This window comes from Medicago truncatula, chromosome 1 (assembly GCF_003473485.1).
Source record: "Medicago truncatula cultivar Jemalong A17 chromosome 1, MtrunA17r5.0-ANR, whole genome shotgun sequence".
Lineage (NCBI taxonomy): Eukaryota > Viridiplantae > Streptophyta > Magnoliopsida > Fabales > Fabaceae > Medicago > Medicago truncatula.
In genome coordinates, this window is record NC_053042.1 from 47,783,553 (window position 1) to 47,801,941 (window position 18,389).

At 32.6% G+C, this 18,389-nt stretch overlaps 5 protein-coding genes across 7 annotated transcripts; 4 read left to right on the top strand and 1 right to left on the bottom strand.

Annotated features, from left to right (window-relative positions):
* The first annotated feature begins 633 nt into the window (after positions 1 to 633).
* On the top strand, positions 634 to 2,225 carry LOC25485043 (chalcone synthase 8). Its single transcript, XM_013614150.3, has 2 exons — positions 634 to 915; positions 1,038 to 2,225. Exons 1-2 carry the CDS (start codon positions 738 to 740, stop codon positions 2,027 to 2,029), a joined length of 1,170 nt encoding a protein of 389 aa, XP_013469604.1. The 5' UTR covers positions 634 to 737; the 3' UTR covers positions 2,030 to 2,225.
* Positions 2,226 to 2,260: 35 nt separating this feature from the next.
* On the top strand, positions 2,261 to 3,778 carry LOC120577918 (uncharacterized). Its single transcript, XM_039829905.1, has 2 exons — positions 2,261 to 2,958; positions 3,513 to 3,778. The coding sequence occupies exons 1-2, from the start codon at positions 2,621 to 2,623 to the stop codon at positions 3,616 to 3,618; spliced, it is 444 nt and encodes a 147-aa protein (XP_039685839.1). The 5' UTR covers positions 2,261 to 2,620; the 3' UTR covers positions 3,619 to 3,778.
* A 675-nt stretch (positions 3,779 to 4,453) lies between these two features.
* Positions 4,454 to 5,590, top strand: LOC120579313 (receptor-like protein EIX2). Its single transcript, XM_039831257.1, has 2 exons — positions 4,454 to 4,649; positions 4,776 to 5,590. The coding sequence occupies exons 1-2, from the start codon at positions 4,454 to 4,456 to the stop codon at positions 5,588 to 5,590; spliced, it is 1,011 nt and encodes a 336-aa protein (XP_039687191.1).
* A 156-nt stretch (positions 5,591 to 5,746) lies between these two features.
* On the top strand, positions 5,747 to 6,653 carry LOC25485044 (receptor-like protein EIX1). The gene is made up of 2 exons (XM_024775103.1): positions 5,747 to 5,975; positions 6,364 to 6,653. The coding sequence occupies exons 1-2, from the start codon at positions 5,747 to 5,749 to the stop codon at positions 6,651 to 6,653; spliced, it is 519 nt and encodes a 172-aa protein (XP_024630871.1).
* A 694-nt stretch (positions 6,654 to 7,347) lies between these two features.
* LOC25485045 (carboxypeptidase SOL1) lies at positions 7,348 to 14,232 on the bottom strand. 3 transcript variants are annotated; one of them, XM_039829906.1, is made up of 15 exons: positions 14,051 to 14,232; positions 13,562 to 13,631; positions 13,329 to 13,424; positions 13,114 to 13,144; positions 12,947 to 13,003; positions 12,755 to 12,850; positions 12,222 to 12,344; positions 11,724 to 11,828; positions 10,689 to 10,735; positions 10,474 to 10,599; positions 10,280 to 10,382; positions 9,999 to 10,061; positions 9,371 to 9,454; positions 8,514 to 8,577; positions 7,348 to 7,726 (listed from the first exon to the last, which is right to left on the bottom strand). In XM_039829906.1, exons 1-15 carry the CDS (start codon positions 14,133 to 14,135, stop codon positions 7,428 to 7,430), a joined length of 1,449 nt encoding a protein of 482 aa, XP_039685840.1. In that variant the 5' UTR covers positions 14,136 to 14,232; the 3' UTR covers positions 7,348 to 7,427. The 3 variants fall into 3 exon arrangements, with proteins under 3 accessions (XP_039685840.1, XP_013469606.1, XP_024641826.1); XM_013614152.3 differs by having other exon boundaries at positions 13,562 to 13,628; positions 14,024 to 14,232; XM_024786058.2 differs by having other exon boundaries at positions 14,024 to 14,232.
* Positions 14,233 to 18,389: the final 4,157 nt, after the last annotated feature.

The window sequence follows — 18,389 nt, forward strand, 5'->3', positions numbered from 1 at the left end:
AACTCTCACACACATAAGTGAAGAGGCTGAGATCCAAACTCTAATCACAACGTCTGGCCTTGCAATTGGACCATTTTACTAGTTGGGCAGTACTTATAGACAAATTGTCCCATTTTTATTTTTTTTTAGTAAAAATTGTTCAAAAAATTTTCTCTCCAGAAATTAAGAGTTATATTTTATTTTTCACAAGAATCAAATTGAACTGTTTATTCTTAGATTCTAAAATAAAGTTGCATTTCAACATACATAATTTAATTAGTATTCATCATTTTACACATATATTCAATCATATATGTTTGATACATCAATTATTAAATATAAACACATGAATGATGATATTAATTAATTGAAGTGACAAAACATGTGTAAAATCATTTTTAAATATATGTGTATGGTAATTAAACTCAAGTAAAATATCAGTTTTCTTCCTTAAAATAATCATTAAAAAAGGGGATTTTGACTGGAGAGGGTATTCAAAGTCTCCTACATGGTAAGTTCATGGACGCACCCATATAGCCAGCCAGCCATTGTTGAATATTAAAATGTGCATAACGTTTTACTCAAACACGTGATGTTCAGCTACCAACCCTTCCACTCATTCCTCCATATAAAACCATCTCATCCCATACCATCTTTCCACCACAACACTCTTCCTTCACCCTTTCTCTTTCTTTAATTACAACAAGTACTACAAACAAAACCAACTGAGACTTTCATTTGCTACCAAAGATATCAATATGGTTAGTGTGTCTGAAATTCGCAATGCTCAAAGGGCAGAAGGCCCTGCAACCATTTTAGCCATTGGCACTGCAAACCCAGCCAATTGTGTTGAACAAAGCACATATCCTGATTTCTACTTCAAAATCACAAATAGTGAACACAAGACTGAACTCAAAGAGAAATTCCAACGCATGTGTAAGTATTTTTTCCCTCTACCTTAGATACTTTCCATTTAAATATATTTTGCTATCTTTACATTGGTTTCTTAACACCCAAGTTTTGTTGAACTAATATCATCTTTTCATAATTCCCTTCAGGTGATAAATCTATGATCAAGAGGAGATATATGTACCTAACAGAGGAGATTTTGAAAGAGAATCCTAGTGTTTGTGAATACATGGCACCTTCATTGGATGCTAGGCAAGACATGGTGGTGGTAGAGGTACCTAGACTAGGGAAGGAGGCTGCAGTGAAGGCCATAAAAGAATGGGGTCAACCAAAGTCAAAGATTACTCACTTGATCGTTTGCACCACAAGTGGTGTAGACATGCCTGGAGCTGATTACCAACTCACAAAACTCTTAGGTCTTCGCCCATATGTGAAAAGGTATATGATGTACCAACAAGGTTGCTTTGCAGGAGGCACGGTCCTTCGTTTGGCTAAAGATTTAGCTGAAAACAACAAAGGTGCTCGTGTGTTGGTTGTCTGTTCTGAAGTCACTGCAGTCACATTTCGCGGCCCTAGTGATACTCACTTGGACAGCCTTGTTGGACAAGCACTATTTGGAGATGGAGCTGCTGCACTAATTGTTGGTTCAGATCCAGTACCAGAAATTGAGAAACCAATATTTGAGATGGTTTGGACTGCACAAACAATTGCTCCAGATAGTGAAGGGGCCATTGACGGTCACCTTCGTGAAGCTGGACTAACATTTCACCTTCTTAAAGATGTTCCTGGGATTGTTTCAAAGAACATCAATAAAGCATTGGTTGAGGCTTTTGAACCATTGGGAATTTCTGATTACAATTCAATCTTTTGGATTGCACACCCTGGTGGACCTGCAATTCTAGATCAAGTTGAGCAAAAGTTAGCCTTAAAACCTGAAAAGATGAAAGCCACCAGAGAAGTGCTTAGTGAATATGGAAATATGTCAAGTGCCTGTGTTTTGTTTATCTTAGATGAAATGAGAAAGAAGTCAGCTCAAGATGGATTGAAGACCACGGGAGAAGGACTTGAGTTTGGTGTTTTATTTGGCTTTGGACCGGGTCTTACCATTGAAACTGTTGTTTTACGCAGTGTCGCTATATGAGGTGCTTAATTATTTTATTATCTTGTATCACTTTCAAATTTTCTTGATTTTTATGTAAGGTTGAAAAACTTGTCTAGAGTTCAACATGTACCATCATATTAAAAATAATTGTGATTAGTTTTAAACTCTATATAGTTATTTATTTGAAAAATGTATCATTTATAATGATAAATTAAGAAGAAAATTGTGTTGACATATAAAGACAATAAATTAGATGATTGTTACAGATGAATTATATTTTAAAATGTAGTAATGCAATTTGTGCACTCTTCGAACTCTTAGTATTTGAAACTAATTTTAAATATCTGTACTATGTTCCATTTTGCAACAACAAAAGATAATTTTATTACTCTAAACAGAGACAATCCAGTAGCAATGTAGCATAAGGTGTACTTTGTGAACAAACCAAGTGCAAAGATACGCAACAAAATAGAACAGACCAAAAAAAAACTAATCCAAACACACCACTGCGGCACTGCCTGCATCATAAAGAAAAACCAGCATCCTTGATTGAAATGCAATCCACACCCATATGAAAATTTACATGAACTTGACCACCTTTACACCTTGAATGCAAGAACACATCAATTCATGATGTCACCACTGCAATCTTCAAAACAATTCAATACTCTACCCCTAATGTTGCCAACGGTCTGCAACATGCATAACAGAAGCCACTGTAAGCGACATCAACAATCATTTGATGATGATGATGACGACGACGATGACAATGATTGTCAACTTCAAGAAGAATTAGAGAGATTGGTCAGGCTTGAACACTTTTTTGAGAACGCGCTGAAGGATAATAGGGCCAAGTTTATGCAGGTTCGCATAGAGTTGAAGACTGTTCTCAAGGCTAGAGCCAAAATAGCTTCCCTGGAGTTTGAAGTTTTCTCTCCCACCATTATTCGAAACAAGAAAGTTACAAGGTAGAAGGAGAACCAACCCTTGTTTCTAAGTTTTTATTTTTTCGTAAAATGCTAGCATGCTTAACACTAAATGAAACTTTAAGCCATAGTGTAATTAGCTATCATTTAGTACATTCTTGTCAGCATGCAATATATGAGTTCATTTTCAATATTTTTCTTTTCATATTCCATCAATCAAAACTAATATTAGTTGTTTCAAAAGTAAAATTGACCTATTCCAAGTCATCTTGATGATGATAGTTTCTATTAGTGACTGTTAATAAATGTGTCTATCTTGTTTCTGTTTTCTACTCTACATCCCAAACATCCTAGTTAGTATTTCAAATATGTGCTCCATGTAATAAAGCTTCTTGCTCCCAAATTGTAATGGATCTTGCAAACATATTGGCTATTAGTTAGGGAAATACACCCCTCCTTATAATTACTTCTGCTAAATATACCTAGTGTTGAAATTAAATTTAGAATTCAGTTCCTACAAATACTGATTAAAGACCATAATCTTAATGCTATTATATTTTCTAAAGTTTCGAGTTTGCATATATCTTATTTGGTAGGTCAAGACCCAAAAGACCTATTTTTACGAGTGGGCTGGTTGGAAGAATGGGGATGTTGCTCTTTTCTAGAATAATCAGGAAGAAGTGTACCAGTACTAAGGTTTAAACATTATAGTAGCTTTAAGCTTTAAAAGCTTGTATCCGTTCAAGAATAAGAGACCAACTGTTTTCAAAATCAGAAACAGTAACAAATCAATAATAAGTTTGCTTCATACCTTATCTCTTTCTAGCCATGGCTACTACTATTGTTCATTACAATGGTGAAGTTGATTTTGAATTAGACAAATACTGAAACCAACCCATCACTGCAGTCTGCTACTAAGAATGTTAAATCAGTATTAAAACTCATGTTTTAATTCATCAAATTACATAACAACTGTAAATAACAAGCAGTATATAACACACTAAACGACAAAATTTTCACTGATGCAAGCATAAAGATCACATGTATCACGCTTTATTGGATAATATTAATAAAGTGTTAGGAACTTTCCCAATTCTTTCAAAAAAAAAAACAATCTAGACAATACAAATTTATAAATAAAGTCATCATTTCCAAATTTATTAGGCCATTCATGGATCATGCACAACAGACCAATGAACCATGCTATTCCAAATTCAGACACTACATTCTTTTTAATGAAAAGTAGATGCTTTCTATATTTGGATATAAAAGGAACACTTCACAACATGACTTTAAATTTGACGGAAATAATGCAAGCAATTAGAGCCTGTACATATGCAATGTACCTTCAAACAAAATTGTACAATTTTGTGAAAAATATTGAATATCAGGAAGCAACTTGGAAACGTTGTGCAAATGATGTTGTACGGACCAACCTCAAGCACTACCTGTTCTTTATATTTATTTGTGTGCGGTTTTTCTTGAGAGTATACTTCCCATTAGAGAATCTCATCTTTATTTTGTTGTTGAAATGATGATGAGAAACTATAATATTATTGCATTACATGCATTGTTGGTGTTATCCTCCATTGATAGGTTCAACTCAGCAACAAAGAATGTAGACACAAAGTGCAAAGAGAGGGAGAGACACGCACTCCTCACTTTCAAACAAGGTGTTCAAGATGACTATGGCGTGCTTTCAACATGGAAGGATGATCCTAATGAAGATTGCTGCACAATTCATATGATTTGAGTGGTGAAATCAATCCTTCAATAACTGTGCTGCAACATCTAACACATCTAGACCTAAGTTATTTGAATACTGGTGGTCAAATCCCAAAATTTATTGGCTCCTTCAGCAAGTTACGACACCTTTGATCTCTCAGTTGGTGGTTATGATGGGAAGATTCCTGCTCAACTTGGGAATCTCTCACGATTGCGACACCTTGATTTTAGCTACAATGAACTCATTGGAGAAATCCCTTTCCAACTCGGAAATCTTTCATTATTGCAGTCTCTTATACTCTGTTACAATTCTAATCTTAGAATCAACAACCAAATTCAAGGAAATGTTGAGTGGCTGTCAAATCTCTCTTTTCTGAGAATTCTTGACTTGAGTGGAATTCAAAATCTCAAGGATTCTTCTCATGACACCTTTCAATTCATAATGAAGCTTCCAAGCCTTGAAGGGTTGCATCTACACAATTGTAGCCTTTCTGACGCCAATATTCTTCCTTTATCTGATTCTCATTTGAACTTTTCCTCTAGTTATTTTATTCTACTTGATCTATCTTTGAATCAGTTGACGTCATCATCAATGATATTCAATTGGGTGCTTAACTACAACTCCAATCTTCAACACCTTGAGCTTTATGGTAACTTGTTAAGAGATACCATTCCTGATGATTTTGGAAACATAATGCATTCGCTTGTAAGTCTTGATCTCTCATACAACAATCTAGAAGGAAAGATCCCAAAATCAATTGGGAATATTTGCACCTTGCAGACATTTGTTGCTTCTGGTAACCGATTGTGCGGAGATTTAGATTTCATCACTTCTAGTAACTATTTCCACTGTATTGGAAATTTATCATCGTTACAGGAACTATTATTATGGAATAATGAGATTTCTTACGGAATTACAGATGTTGGGCCTGAGAAGAAACTCTCTTGAAGGTGTCGTGTCGTCTCTGAATCCCATTTCACTAACCTCTCCAAATTGAGAATACTAAGGTTGTCCCGCGTATTAACTGATTGTTGGAATAATTTAACCGCGTTAAGGTTTGTTGATCAGAGCAATAACAAGTTGTCAGGAAAGATTCCAATCTCAATGGGTGCCCTTTCTAACATGGAGGCTTTGATTTTAAGAAATGATAATTTGAGTGGACAACTTCCTTCTTCATTGAAGAATTGCTCAAACAAGTTGGCTTTGTTGGATCTTGGAGAAAATATGTTTCATGGTCTGTTACCTTCTTCATGGATTGGAGATAGTTTACACCAATTAGTAATCTTAAGCCTCCAATTCAATAACTTCAATGGAAGTCTACCTTCAAATCTCTGTATTTGAAAAATCCTCCAAGTCTTGGATCTGTCACTAAATAGCTTATCAGGAGGAATCCCAACTTGTGTAAATAATTTTACTTCAATGGATCAGGACACCATGAGATCAATATACCATTCCTATGCAATCATAATCAATAATATTTATTATATTGAACCATATGATTTCAACCTATTACGTATTGATGTGGAAAGGTGTAAACCGACCCTACAAAACCCAGATAAGCTTTTAAAAACCATTGATCTCTCAAGCAACCATCTTACAGGGTAAATACCAACTGATTTCCTTAAATTTGTCAAGGAACAATCTCAGTGGGGAAATCATTTCAAACATAGGAAACTTTAACTCATTAGAATTTCTTGATCTTTCAAGAAATCGTCTTTCAGGCAAAATTCCTTCCAGCCTAGCTCATATTGATCGTCTCACTATGTTGGACTTGTCAAATAATCGGCTCTATGGGAAAATTCCAATTGGGACACAGTTGCAGAGCTTTAACACTTCATATTTTGAAGGAAATTCTAATCTCTGTGGAGAACCACTTGATAATAAATGTCCAGGAGAAGAGCCATCAAAACATCAAGTGCCGACTACTGATGCAGGAGATGACAATTCAATATTTTTAGAAGCATTCTACATGAGCATGGGGATAGGATTCTTCACTAGTTTCATTCACTAAAATTGTACTGCTGCTTTGATGTTGTTTCTAAGCACTAAAACTAATACTTATTTTTGCAGGATGTATGGGATGATTACATTGTTTGCAGTTATAGACTAATGTTGATTGGTCAGCAGTGTTTGATTGTGTTTTTTTCTGCTTTCAATTTCAAGGTTGACAGTTTTTGTATGGAAATCTTCTGCCATCGAGTTAATAATGTAATAGATGGAGTTTTGTTAAAATTTTAGTGCTTGACTGTGTTTTGTTATGGCTTCTGTTATCGAGTTAATAATATAGTGCTTTGCCAACTTTTGACTTCAGAATCTGAGTTTTAGACACCTAAATTCTATGTAACCCCAAGCTATGCGGATCATATGATGATGATCTGAACAAGCTTAAGGATGTTGAAGGGTTATGCAGAATAGATTTATAGCCACTCAAATTTTCTAATATTCCCTATTCCCTATTCCTTATCATCAAATGAATGTTCTTTTATCACTCAACGCAAACGTATTCAAAAGGCTTCCATTAAATCTTCAGTTGTTCATGCTAATGAAATTGAAAATCTTGGTATTTTTTTTAAAACTCGGTATCCTCGGTGAGGGGACCAACTTGGACAATTTCTTTTACTTTCGTTTTTATCTGTGTTGATTTCCTCTTAAGGACAACGGTATTAAGCATCTGTGGAAATTTACAGCGAAAATATTTTAATTGATTTGCACATAAAAAATATTGATTTTTTTTCTACCCAAATTAGTATACAACAGAATTTGATACAAATAAGTTAACAAAACCTCAAACCACAACAGTTCTTTTTGCCCCTGTTGATTGTTTGACTTTTTTTCTCCTCTGAAATAGTAAGCATAAAAATCCTAAAATAACAATGAAAATAAAGAAAACTTCAAAGTGGGATCCCCAGAGAAACTGAACAAATTCTAGTTTGCTTTTACTGTCACAGTTGCAATCATAGACATTTTGTAGTACACTCCCTTTAATACTAACTTCAGGGTCAAGAACAAAATCCAATGTCATAGCTCCTTCATCCAACCAAATTGATGTATTCTTTGACTTGTAGCCAGGCATAGTTGCCACCACTGCAATTTATATTGAGAATTTTGATTACACAAATTTGCAAGTAGACAATAATGTCAAGTTAAGATGAAAATCCAGAAATTGTCAGCTGATATTGATGAAATCTATATATCATAATCCATTCAATTTTCACCTTATAAGTGTATAATATGTATTCTCTGTGTGTTGAATTTAAAGCCCTATGTTTTGCATGAATTCGCATTATTCGAAAAATAGGGTGTCTAAATGTCCTAATTTTTTTCCTTCAAAAAAGAAGTCCTAAGTTTTTATTTTATGTAAATATTTAACTTTTTTCTTTTTTTGCTCAATACTTGTTTTATTGTTGGCACACTATTGTCATTCAATGATTCAGACGATTTAGGCTATGCTTGGATATCAGTGGAATTAGAAGGAATAGAATGAAGTTGATGAACGAAGCTAAATGGAATAAAGACACCATTTCATTGTTTGAACATTTTGATGGTGAAATTGAGAAGACTAGTTTCATCTAATTTCACTCAAATTGGAGGGCAAGTAAAAGTGATGTATGGGATAGGATAAGATGGAAGCATTCCATCATGTTTAATTCATATTTGCATTCTATTTCAAACAGTTCATTTAATAGAACCTGTCATGATTCAATTCAGTTCCATTCAATTATATCCCTTCCATCAATCCAAACATAGCACTAATAACCCACCTAGGTTAATTAAATCTTGAGACAATATTTTTTATTATTTAACTATTTCATAAATTCTTTTGGGAGGCTTCAATTCAATATGATAACGAAATAATCCGAATGTATGATACCTTCATATCTATCTCTGGCGGCAAGTAAGCGATGATAGTCGGCAAAAGTTCCTCCCGCCCTAACCTGTTCGTCCAGAATTATAAAACCCAAAGTAAGTTATGAAAGTGAAGCTCAAAATGTAACAAGCAGTCAAACAATGTCAAGAATTGTAGCAGAAGTATAATCCATACGATGACTATGGAGCATAAGGTTCAAGCATGAATTTGAATTTCAAAACAATTACTCCCTCCGTCCTAAATTATAAGCAAAAAAACAAAAATCACACTTATTACGAAAACTAAAGCATAAGAATTTGTAGCATAGTTTTTTGTGTTTTCTTTGGAATAAGTTTCATGGGAAGATGTAAAAACAATTTTCATTGGCAATTGGTTATGGAAAAAATAAGAGAGAAAATTAAACGTAATTTGCATTTAATTTCATGAGAATAAGAAAAAGCTTCTATTGGAAAAGATGATTTTTTTAAAAACAAGATTAAATAGAATAAAAGTTTGTCTTTTTTGCTTATATTTTGGGACAAAGAAAATGAGATTTTTTTGCTTATATTTCAAGACGGAGGGAGTAATTGTCTAATAATAGATCAATAAGTCTTACAACATTCAGGACAATTATAAATCAGCATTGTAAAAATGTTGTTTTTATTTGGACACAATTAAGGAGTGACCGAGTTGTGTTCGACATGCCGATACGGAATTTTGGAGAGGTGTTGGTACTTTATAGAAAAATCTAAATTTCATTATTTAATTGAACAAAAATGTGCAGATAAGTAAATGGAAAAATCAGTGAGCAGGGAAAAGATAGAACGAAAACAAGTTGAAAATGAAAACAGAAAAAAACCAAAATGTAATCTCAGACATACTGTGTAATTTATTCCACTGACAGTTATAAAGCCCGGTAATGGCCTTCCATCACCTGAAGAATATATCCTTCCATGCACTCCTGTCTGGAGAGTAAAAAACATAATCAATCTCACAAAAAGCAATGGGAACAAAACCTCAAAAATAGGCAAATATGTGAATAATTTTGTGCACTTATGAAATATAATTAGAAGTGTTTTTACATAGGATAAACATTAACAGTAGCTTAGCAACTAATAGAATGCAATCCAATGTTCTAGAGTACCCTCTAAACTTTATATAAAAAATTTGAGTCCCATCTAAACTTTCCCTTTTCTCATACACCACATTGGCCTATATGTATATATGAGTAGATAATCACATTGAAAAAGATATTATTTCTTCTGCTACTATATAGCTGTATTATCTGTGTTCTCTTATAAATAAAATGACGTTAAAATCCTGGTCACATATTCATTCAGTCATCGGTGTTCTCTCCTACATCCTTCTTCAAACCAATATTTCACAGTAATCATTGAATTTTTTTGAAAATACACTTTTAGTATTTTAAAATATTGTGAATTAAAAAGACAGTACAAAGATCTCAAATTATTTATTTAGATTTAAAGCAGATAAGCAGAAACGGCATACCTTCACAAGGCTTGCAACAAGATTAAGCATACTCATTTTGTTGTATTTCCAAAGAATAGGAAGCTGCATATAACATAAGTAAACCGAAGTCAACTCAGCTATGTTATCTTTCAAAAGATCTTTAATAAATAATTATTTATAAAATAAAAGCATTCCATTAAAAATATTTAAATTAAAAACACCTGATTAAAAAATTTATTTTTAATAGCAAAACAAATATTATTTTGCCAGATATATATTTTAAAATTTGAAAACAGCTCAGAGTCAAAGGTCCCACTAACCTCTGCAGCATTAGGCCATTTATTGTCACTAATTTCCAAGGTTAATTCAAAACAGCCAGCATGTATGTAGTTCCAATCTTGCATTCCTCCATATAAAGGGTACCTGCATCGGTATCTTTTGTAATTTGTGAACATATTGAAGGAACATGGGTTTCAGTATTGAACTTCTACACATTACTTTCAAATAATCTTACCATGCTGCTCCATTTGTGATTCCATCTATAAATTCCTTGCTTGAAGACATGTTGTAGTGGGAATGGCTGTATATACTTGCCATGAATCGAAATGCATCATCATCGGGACATCCATAGTAGTATGTCCTGTAATTTTTTTATATCAAAACAAAATTCAGTAAGAGTCCAGATTGAGAGCATGTCATTGTAAATCTTACAGTAAAATCATTTACCACCTTTTATCAATCGTACCATCCCATGGATAATTTGCAACAAGTGCACCCTGAAATAGTAAAAGAAAATGACACCATTAATGAACAGATTTTGTATCTAGATAACAGACAAGTACTAATCAGGTGTACAAGATCAATTGTTCATGGTTAGCATAGTTCAATATGTCGGCCAATTAGAATTAGAATACATGGAAAGAAATCTCATAACAGTTATTTTGTATCTTACACTAACTTACATCCTTAGATTTGCTTTAATATTTATTTCCATATTTTATTATTTTTCATTTATTTTCTAATTTAATTAGGAATAGGCGCTAGTATTGGTATAAATATGAGTTAGCTCTTAGTTTTTTATGCATAAAACTACAATCACAATTCAACTCTGTTATTCTTTTCTCTTCACTCTTTCCTTATCTAAAACCGTATATAAATTCAACATGTCCTTTTCGAACAAAGAATGAAAAACAAGAAAAGTTCATTTCAGTGAAGAAATTAACACAATGTATGAAAATGATGACAGAAGGCGTTTTCGTTTGAAGAAGAAATAACAAATGACAAACTTCCCTTCAAAAAGAAAATACTCCTCTATTAACTTCAGCCCTTAGGAGTAGCACCAAGGTTAAGAATATAAAAGTAGAAAGTTTTATTTGAAAGAAAAAAAAAATTATTTATGGCACTTTACATTTCTGATGCAATAAATACTTTTTTTCAATAAAACTTTTTACTTTTGTATTCTTTACCTTGGCTTTAAGGGCTGATGTGAACAAAACTCAAAAAATCCCAGGATATCAAAAAGCAGCATAGGAAACTTGTTACCTTCATATTCTAGATTTCTGAAAGAATAACAAATTCAATGACTTGTAACAACTTTATCTTATGCCCATTAACCGAAACCGCATAACTCTAAACTCTAGAACTATGAATTTACTAATAGAGAAAACAGAGAGATTGTAGAAATAAAAGCAAGGATAGAACTCCTTGATGTATAACAGGACTACAATAAAGTAGAAACTATTGTATGAATTTTCAAATAAATACCCCGTGCAATGTTGCAGATGCTGTAAATTGTATATCTCTTAACCAATTCATTATAGCTTTTGTTTCCGGTTGCCGGGAATCCTCATCGTTATTTGCGAAGAAGAACTGTTGTTTCATTCAAGACAGTCATTGCAGGTTAGTTCTCAAATGATCTCTACCAAGAAATATCAGTAACTATAGCCATAAAAACAGGAAATAGAAAATCTAACATTAAATTTAAATTAAGCAAGGAAAATGTGTAACGGACATCAATAAAGTAAAAGGTCATGGTTCTATGGGACCTTCAATAAAAGGTAAACAAATTTATACAATGACATTTATAAATGTAATTAAACAATATAATAATCTTAGTTATGACCATAATAGTAAAATCTCAGTCATAACAGTAAAACCAATAAGAATGAATTTTCACATTACAATTTAATTTCAGGGAAAAAATGGAACTACAAACAATATTTTTAACATATTGTATACAGATCAATATAGCAAAAATTATACCTGGTCGGGAAAATCGCGGTTCAGATCAATATTATTTGCATTACCACGCTTCCTTAAGCTAAAGCCATCAGGATTCATTGATGGAAGTAAATGAAGGTGAACATTTTCCACAATCAATGTCGCCTAAAACATTTCAAAAAAAGTAAGGCATTGTAAAAGTAAAGACTGAACTGAATCATAAAATAACAATAGTTTCACTGAAAAATACAAGACTTGAATGCTGAACTGAATTCTTATATATGGGAGATGTAGATTATGCTCATTTATTAAATGAATTTGTAAAACAAATACAAATTATCATTTGACATTCAATCTCAATAATCTGAAATTTCAAGGCTGCATGATAATTTTCTTTTGGCCATTCATTAAAACTTGTGTACTCGATAATAGACACTGCAACAGTTTATAAACTTCAAAAACTCATCACCAGTATCGGTTAAATCTCGGTTAAGGCACATATTTAGTGTCACAACAAATACGAGGAAAGAGATTAGATTATACTTGTGCAAATAAAGACAGAAAGGGAAACATACCAGAGGATCTTTTAAATAGTTATGACATAACCAATTGGCCAAATATATTAGAAGTTCACGGCCCACAGGTTCATCTCCATGCACATTTCCAATATACTGCATCAGTATTATGTCGGTTACAGAATTTCGTAATACAGAACTACCAAAAGTATGAAAAATTCATTTTACTGATGTTAGGTGCCAAGAACTCACCTTAAATGCAGGTTCCGGTTCTTCTTCTCCTGGCTTGTCAGAAATCTCAATTGCCCACTATATGGAGGAACACAAAGAAGAGAGACACCATTCATGCAAGCAAAATGAAAAGTCATTATGATTCAGAGATAAGTTATGAACGAATCCCAAAAGGAAGAAGAAATTACCAGTGGAACTCCATTCACACTTTTCCCGATACTAATAGCCCACGCCAAGAATCCCTCAAAGAGAGAAACAAAAGGTAAGTCAGTTTAGCAATGGCAAGAAGAACTTCCTTGTAAAGTTATTTGTTCATTCAAAAAGATATTAATGTCATTTATTGAGGCATGATCTGTGAGATATTTGATAAAAACAGTAGCTATGTGCAGGTATGAGGAATCACCTGTATATCCTAGAAATGTTGCTACATCTTTGTCCAAATTCCTTAATGACCCTTTCAAGATCAGAATTGGTCATATAACCTTGTGCCAAATCAACACTGCTTAAACAAAATAAATAGTTAATAAATCAAAAAATAAATAAACAAACAAAACAGCACCATTTGAAGTTACAAGCATAACATAGCAATAATTTAGTCATAACTATGTTGTGCAGTGAAAGATCCACTGTGATTACCGGGCACGAGATTCAACTTCATCAAGCAAACGCCTTGCACGGCTTACATTAATCCGGTCATTGAAATCTTCTAATACCAAAACAAACATGCAATTAGAATTCATAAAAAACTTCAAACATCCACCATTCAAGCTAAACATAAAACCTTATCCTGTTATTTAACTATCGTAACCATGTAAACTCTTATTTATCACCCCTAAGTTACACTCTTTCACTTCAAACATATAAAAAAGTCAACATTTGAAATTTTCCACAAATCTCACTATGTAAGAACTAACTACAAAATAAATAAAACAAAAACCTTAAATTCTAAAACATAAATAAAAAACACAAATTTGCATGTACCCATTTCTACTCATAATCCTAAAAGTGCTAAAAAGACAAAAGGGTAGTTGAACAAGGCGTTGATGGATGCATAATTTAAGATGCAAAAAAAAAAAAAAAACAGAGAATGAAGAGAACCTGAAGGAAGAAGGGATTGAAAAGCACCTCCCTTAGCAAGAGAAGAGGAAAGTGATGAAGCAAGAAGAAGAAGATGAAGAGAGAAGAGAAGGTTGTTCATCTTCAAGAACATCGACGAGGACGATGATGTTGTCGGATTCAGAGTAAGATAGTTTGTTCGGATTCAGAGGTAACAATCATCATGTTACCACGTGACGTGAAAAATTGAAATTTTTCATTTTTAAGCAACGTTGCTCACTTTTTATTATTGGGCTTGGGCTGGGTCTTTGTATTATATTGCTCGTTTATTACTTTTTGCACCACCACTACTCCGTTGCAAATTCTTTTTCTTTCATTACCCCTTAATTACCAAACATTTGGAATGAATGTTTTTTATGAACTCAAATTTGTTGGAATTTTGGATAATATCACAAAACAACTTCAATTCAAATCATTTATTTCACATCATGTTGATGTTGGTTTTCGTTTGTTCTTAGTTTGCGAATATGTATTTTAGTTTTTTGAATATACATGTATTTACATTTTTTTTCTCATAGCATTTGCCAATAGATAATCATGTTTGAACTATGATCGAACACTTAGTGTGAATATTCTCTTTTTTTTTTTTAAGAGGTTAAACTAACTTACCTGAATTGGATACCAATAAGAATTGAAACTGAAACCTTGAAGAGAAATGTACTTTATGGTTTCAAGTAAACAAACATAAGTAGATTAATGAATATTCTTTTTATAATTATGATTTGAACATGGGTTGTCCATTGTTAGAGACTAACCTAATTTATTTATTTTTATTTTTTTATTTATTCGTAAACAAACTCAACATATAAAGTGATATATTATTATTCTTTTGTTAAAAGTATACAATAGAAAAACGTGTCATGACTTATGTCTTGACCCAAAAAAAACGTGTCATGTATGTATTAGGAGAAAAAAAAAAGTATGGAAAAGTAAAACGTGTCGTGTGTTAAGAGAGTTTATAGTTGTGTGATTTTTCTTATAAAAAAACAATTGTTTTTTAATTTTATTTGTCTTTAAGTTAAGTCAACCCTGGCACTTTCCACTTAAACCCGATCTTAGGTGGACCATCAGCATGGTTTACTAGGATTTGGTTGTGAACCAGGGACAGACATAATTCATTTGAACTCGTCCCTTAAACACTCATTATAAAGGTTTGTGGTCTTCAATACACCAAACTCTAAAACATTATCTCATTCTCACCATCAGAAAACAACTAGCTAGTATGGTTATGGATTGAGTAATTAACTTTGTTGGGGTAAATTGTTATGGATTCATGCATGCGAATAGAAAGATATAAGCCACCTATCACTCATCCAAGCTACTGATTGAAGTGGTTAAGCAAGACACTAAGCGTATTAGGTGCAAACCAACTCATGCAAAGGGCACACTTTTTTTCTTTAATAAAAATAAACTCACTCTCCTCATAAAACTACTAATTTGGCTAACCAACCTCTTTGCAACCGCTCTATTTATACATAAATGTTAACAATATTTCACTTTTTTATTGAATGAAATCAACGTGGATCCCACATTTTAAAAATTGATCTCATATAACGTAGAGAAACCCATGTAGATTTTACATATGAGTATTAAAGATAGTGTTCGAAAGAGGGTGTTTAATTTCCAGCACTCCTCATTCCTTATATTCAAAGTATTTGTTTCACATAAACCAATTAAGAAAATCGGTTCAAACGGTAATGAATTTGAGCTCCTTTAACAAATAATTAGATCTTTGATCTTTGACTATTGCATATGAAAAATAGAGTGATTTAAATAGAAGAATCCACTTATGTGTCACACAACTTCTTCAACGTAGATTAATCACCACCAGTAATATGGCAAAAAAAAATAAAAAATACTTTATTTTTTTTATAGATAGACGTTTTTTTAACAAATTTATAGATTGAAGCTATCTAATTTTATGTGATTGTTTACTTGGTGCGAAATATATTAATATGTACTACATTTGAAATAAAGTAGTGAAATATGTATGATCAACTAGTTTTTGAAATTCTTTCAACAACAAGAAAAAAACTAGTTTTTGAAATGTATTAGTTATTGCCAACAAGATTTAACAATTGTTTAATGGATTCCAACCTCGTGGTTGAAATATTTCTTAACTACATTTTTTAATACTACAAGTACAAGGTGAAGTTCTTTTGAGCTACTAGCACCTTAAATATACTCTTACCAATTCTAACAAAAAAATATCTCTTTTTCCATCATATTTATAAGAGCTTTTTAAATCTACAAAAATGAATTTATCACGTTCAAAATTTGAATTAAATAATCAATTTTTGTTAGCTCAAATATCTCTTGTAAATAAGATTGAGTAAATAGTCAATTTTTCCTTTAAAATTGTAGGTTTCGTTAATTACCCCCTGAAATTAACAAAACTTCAATTACCCCCCTGAAATTGCATAACGTTAATCAATTTACCCCCTCCGTCAAATTTTTCTGTTAACTGTTTACGGTTATGATCAAACACCCCCTGTAATTTTGCACTTATGTGCAAAATGCCCCCTAAACTTGATTTTTTTTTTATTCTTGACTCAAAAGATATTAAAGGCAAACAAATTAACAATTATTGATCGTATAAATATGTACGGAATGCATGTTTATGCAACTATTGGTTTTTTTAAATCTTTATGGAAGGTATGTTACTCTCATGTGTTTTAAATATATACATATATATAAGACTTTTTTTTACACAAGTTGGTAATTATGTTAGAGTATGCAGTCATAAAGTACACAAGTCTTTGATAATTGTGTGTCCATATGTTAATATCTGCAGAAGGAAGAAGAAACAAGGCTTGTTGATAAATATGAAATATGAATGAAAATGCTGCACATGACAAAACAATGATTTCTTTGGCATATATTCATTCATTTTCTTGTGAATAGAATTTTTATGACAATAGGTATAATATACTACTTGAAGAACTAAATGTATGATTTTTGGTAAGAAAAAAAATCTAAATTTTTAAGTTTAGGGGGCATTTTGCACATAAGTGCAAAATTTCAGGATGGTATTTGATCATAACCGTAAACAGTTAACAGAAAAATTTGACGAAGGGGTAAATTGATTAACATTATGCAATTTTAGGGAGGTGGTTGAAGTTTTGTTAATTTCGAGGGGGTAATTGACGAAACTTACAATTTCAAGGATGAAATTTTACAATTTCAAGGATGAAATTGACTGATAATATTAATTGCCTCAAATAAGATTGGATGGAGTACTATGCATTAGTACCGATAATATTATTGGATGGAGTACTATGCATTAGTACCGATAATATTAATTGCATGCTTCACATCGATGTCAATTATTTAGAGTGAACCATCAAACTCGTCCTTAAATTTTCACGGGTCGGCCAAATTCATCCCTCAATTATGCAAAATATCAACTTAGTCCCTGAATTTGTTAGACGTCCATAAAAAAAGTCCTTCCGTCTAAGTGCTCCGTCAGCCATAGTGACATGTCGCCCTGCATGTTGTGTTGTCTTGTACACGTGGCAAGAAGGAAGCCACGTGTTCAAGACTAATTTGATTGAATTGGAAAAAGTTCAGTTTTCACTTTTCACTTTATTTTTTTCGCTAAAATATGGTTTTGGTCCCTGCAAATATGCCTCGTTTTGGTTTTAGTCCCTGTAAATTTTTTTTGTTGTTTTTAGTCCCTGCAAAATATTTTGTTTTTGAAAATAGTCCCTCAGGGACTATTTTGCAGGGACCTTTTTCAAAAACAAAATATTTTGCAGGGACTATTTCTTTAATAAATGGGTTCACTCATCATGTGCCACGTGTGCAAATCATCACAAAAGTGGAGCCAAGGACCAAAACCAAAATGAGGCATATTTGCAGGGACCAAAAACAACAAATTTTTTTTATAGGGACTAAAACCAAAACTAGGCATATTTGCAGGGACAAAAACCATATTTTAGCCTTTTTTTCTGCTTTTCCCATTTTGCCCCTGCATTACCCATACCTCCTTCACATTTCAGTCAGAAACATCAAAAACATCCTTGACCTTTCACCTTTCTACTAAAACTTTCTCCATTCTCACCCTTTCAAAATCATCATCATCACCGGCGATTCTGACATTTTTGAAGTTTATGTGTTCGGCTGTGATTAAAGGTAACGCCTTTCAGGTTGTTTATCAAGATTTTGTGTTCGTATTCACCCTGGAGATGCAGAAACTGCAGGAAATGCTGTTGCAAATGTTGGACAGGTATGACTCGTAATTTTTAAGGATTGTTTTGGCAATTAGTATATTAATTGAATGACTGATATGATTCCTGGAGTTTAATGGACGTTTTGGATTTGTAATATTTAGGCTTATTTGAATTAT

What these genes read in the sequence shown, in the direction of transcription:
- LOC25485043 (XM_013614150.3), top strand. Translation starts at nt 738, where the DNA reads ATGGTTAGTGTGTCTGAAATTCGCAATGCTCAAAGGGCAGAAGGCCCT. An exon ending in AGAGAAATTCCAACGCATGT is followed by an intron (nt 916 to 1,037) that starts GTAAGTATTTTT and finishes AATTCCCTTCAG; the next exon opens with GTGATAAATCTATGATCAAG.
- LOC25485045 (XM_024786058.2), bottom strand. Translation starts at nt 14,135, where the DNA reads ATGTTCTTGAAGATGAACAACCTTCTCTTCTCTCTTCATCTTCTTCTT. An exon ending in ATCACAAATGGAGCAGCATG is followed by an intron (nt 10,383 to 10,473) that starts GTAAGATTATTT and finishes ATACCGATGCAG; the next exon opens with GTACCCTTTATATGGAGGAA. An exon ending in TTGTTGCAAGCCTTGTGAAG is followed by an intron (nt 9,455 to 9,998) that starts GTATGCCGTTTC and finishes TTTACTCTCCAG; the next exon opens with ACAGGAGTGCATGGAAGGAT.
- LOC25485044 (XM_024775103.1), top strand. Translation starts at nt 5,747, where the DNA reads ATGGGTGCCCTTTCTAACATGGAGGCTTTGATTTTAAGAAATGATAAT. An exon ending in AAGTCTACCTTCAAATCTCT is followed by an intron (nt 5,976 to 6,363) that starts GTATTTGAAAAA and finishes ATCGTCTTTCAG; the next exon opens with GCAAAATTCCTTCCAGCCTA.
- LOC120579313 (XM_039831257.1), top strand. Translation starts at nt 4,454, where the DNA reads ATGAGAAACTATAATATTATTGCATTACATGCATTGTTGGTGTTATCC. An exon ending in TGATCCTAATGAAGATTGCT is followed by an intron (nt 4,650 to 4,775) that starts GCACAATTCATA and finishes TGGCTCCTTCAG; the next exon opens with CAAGTTACGACACCTTTGAT.
- LOC120577918 (XM_039829905.1), top strand. Translation starts at nt 2,621, where the DNA reads ATGATGTCACCACTGCAATCTTCAAAACAATTCAATACTCTACCCCTA. An exon ending in CGAAACAAGAAAGTTACAAG is followed by an intron (nt 2,959 to 3,512) that starts GTAGAAGGAGAA and finishes CTTATTTGGTAG; the next exon opens with GTCAAGACCCAAAAGACCTA.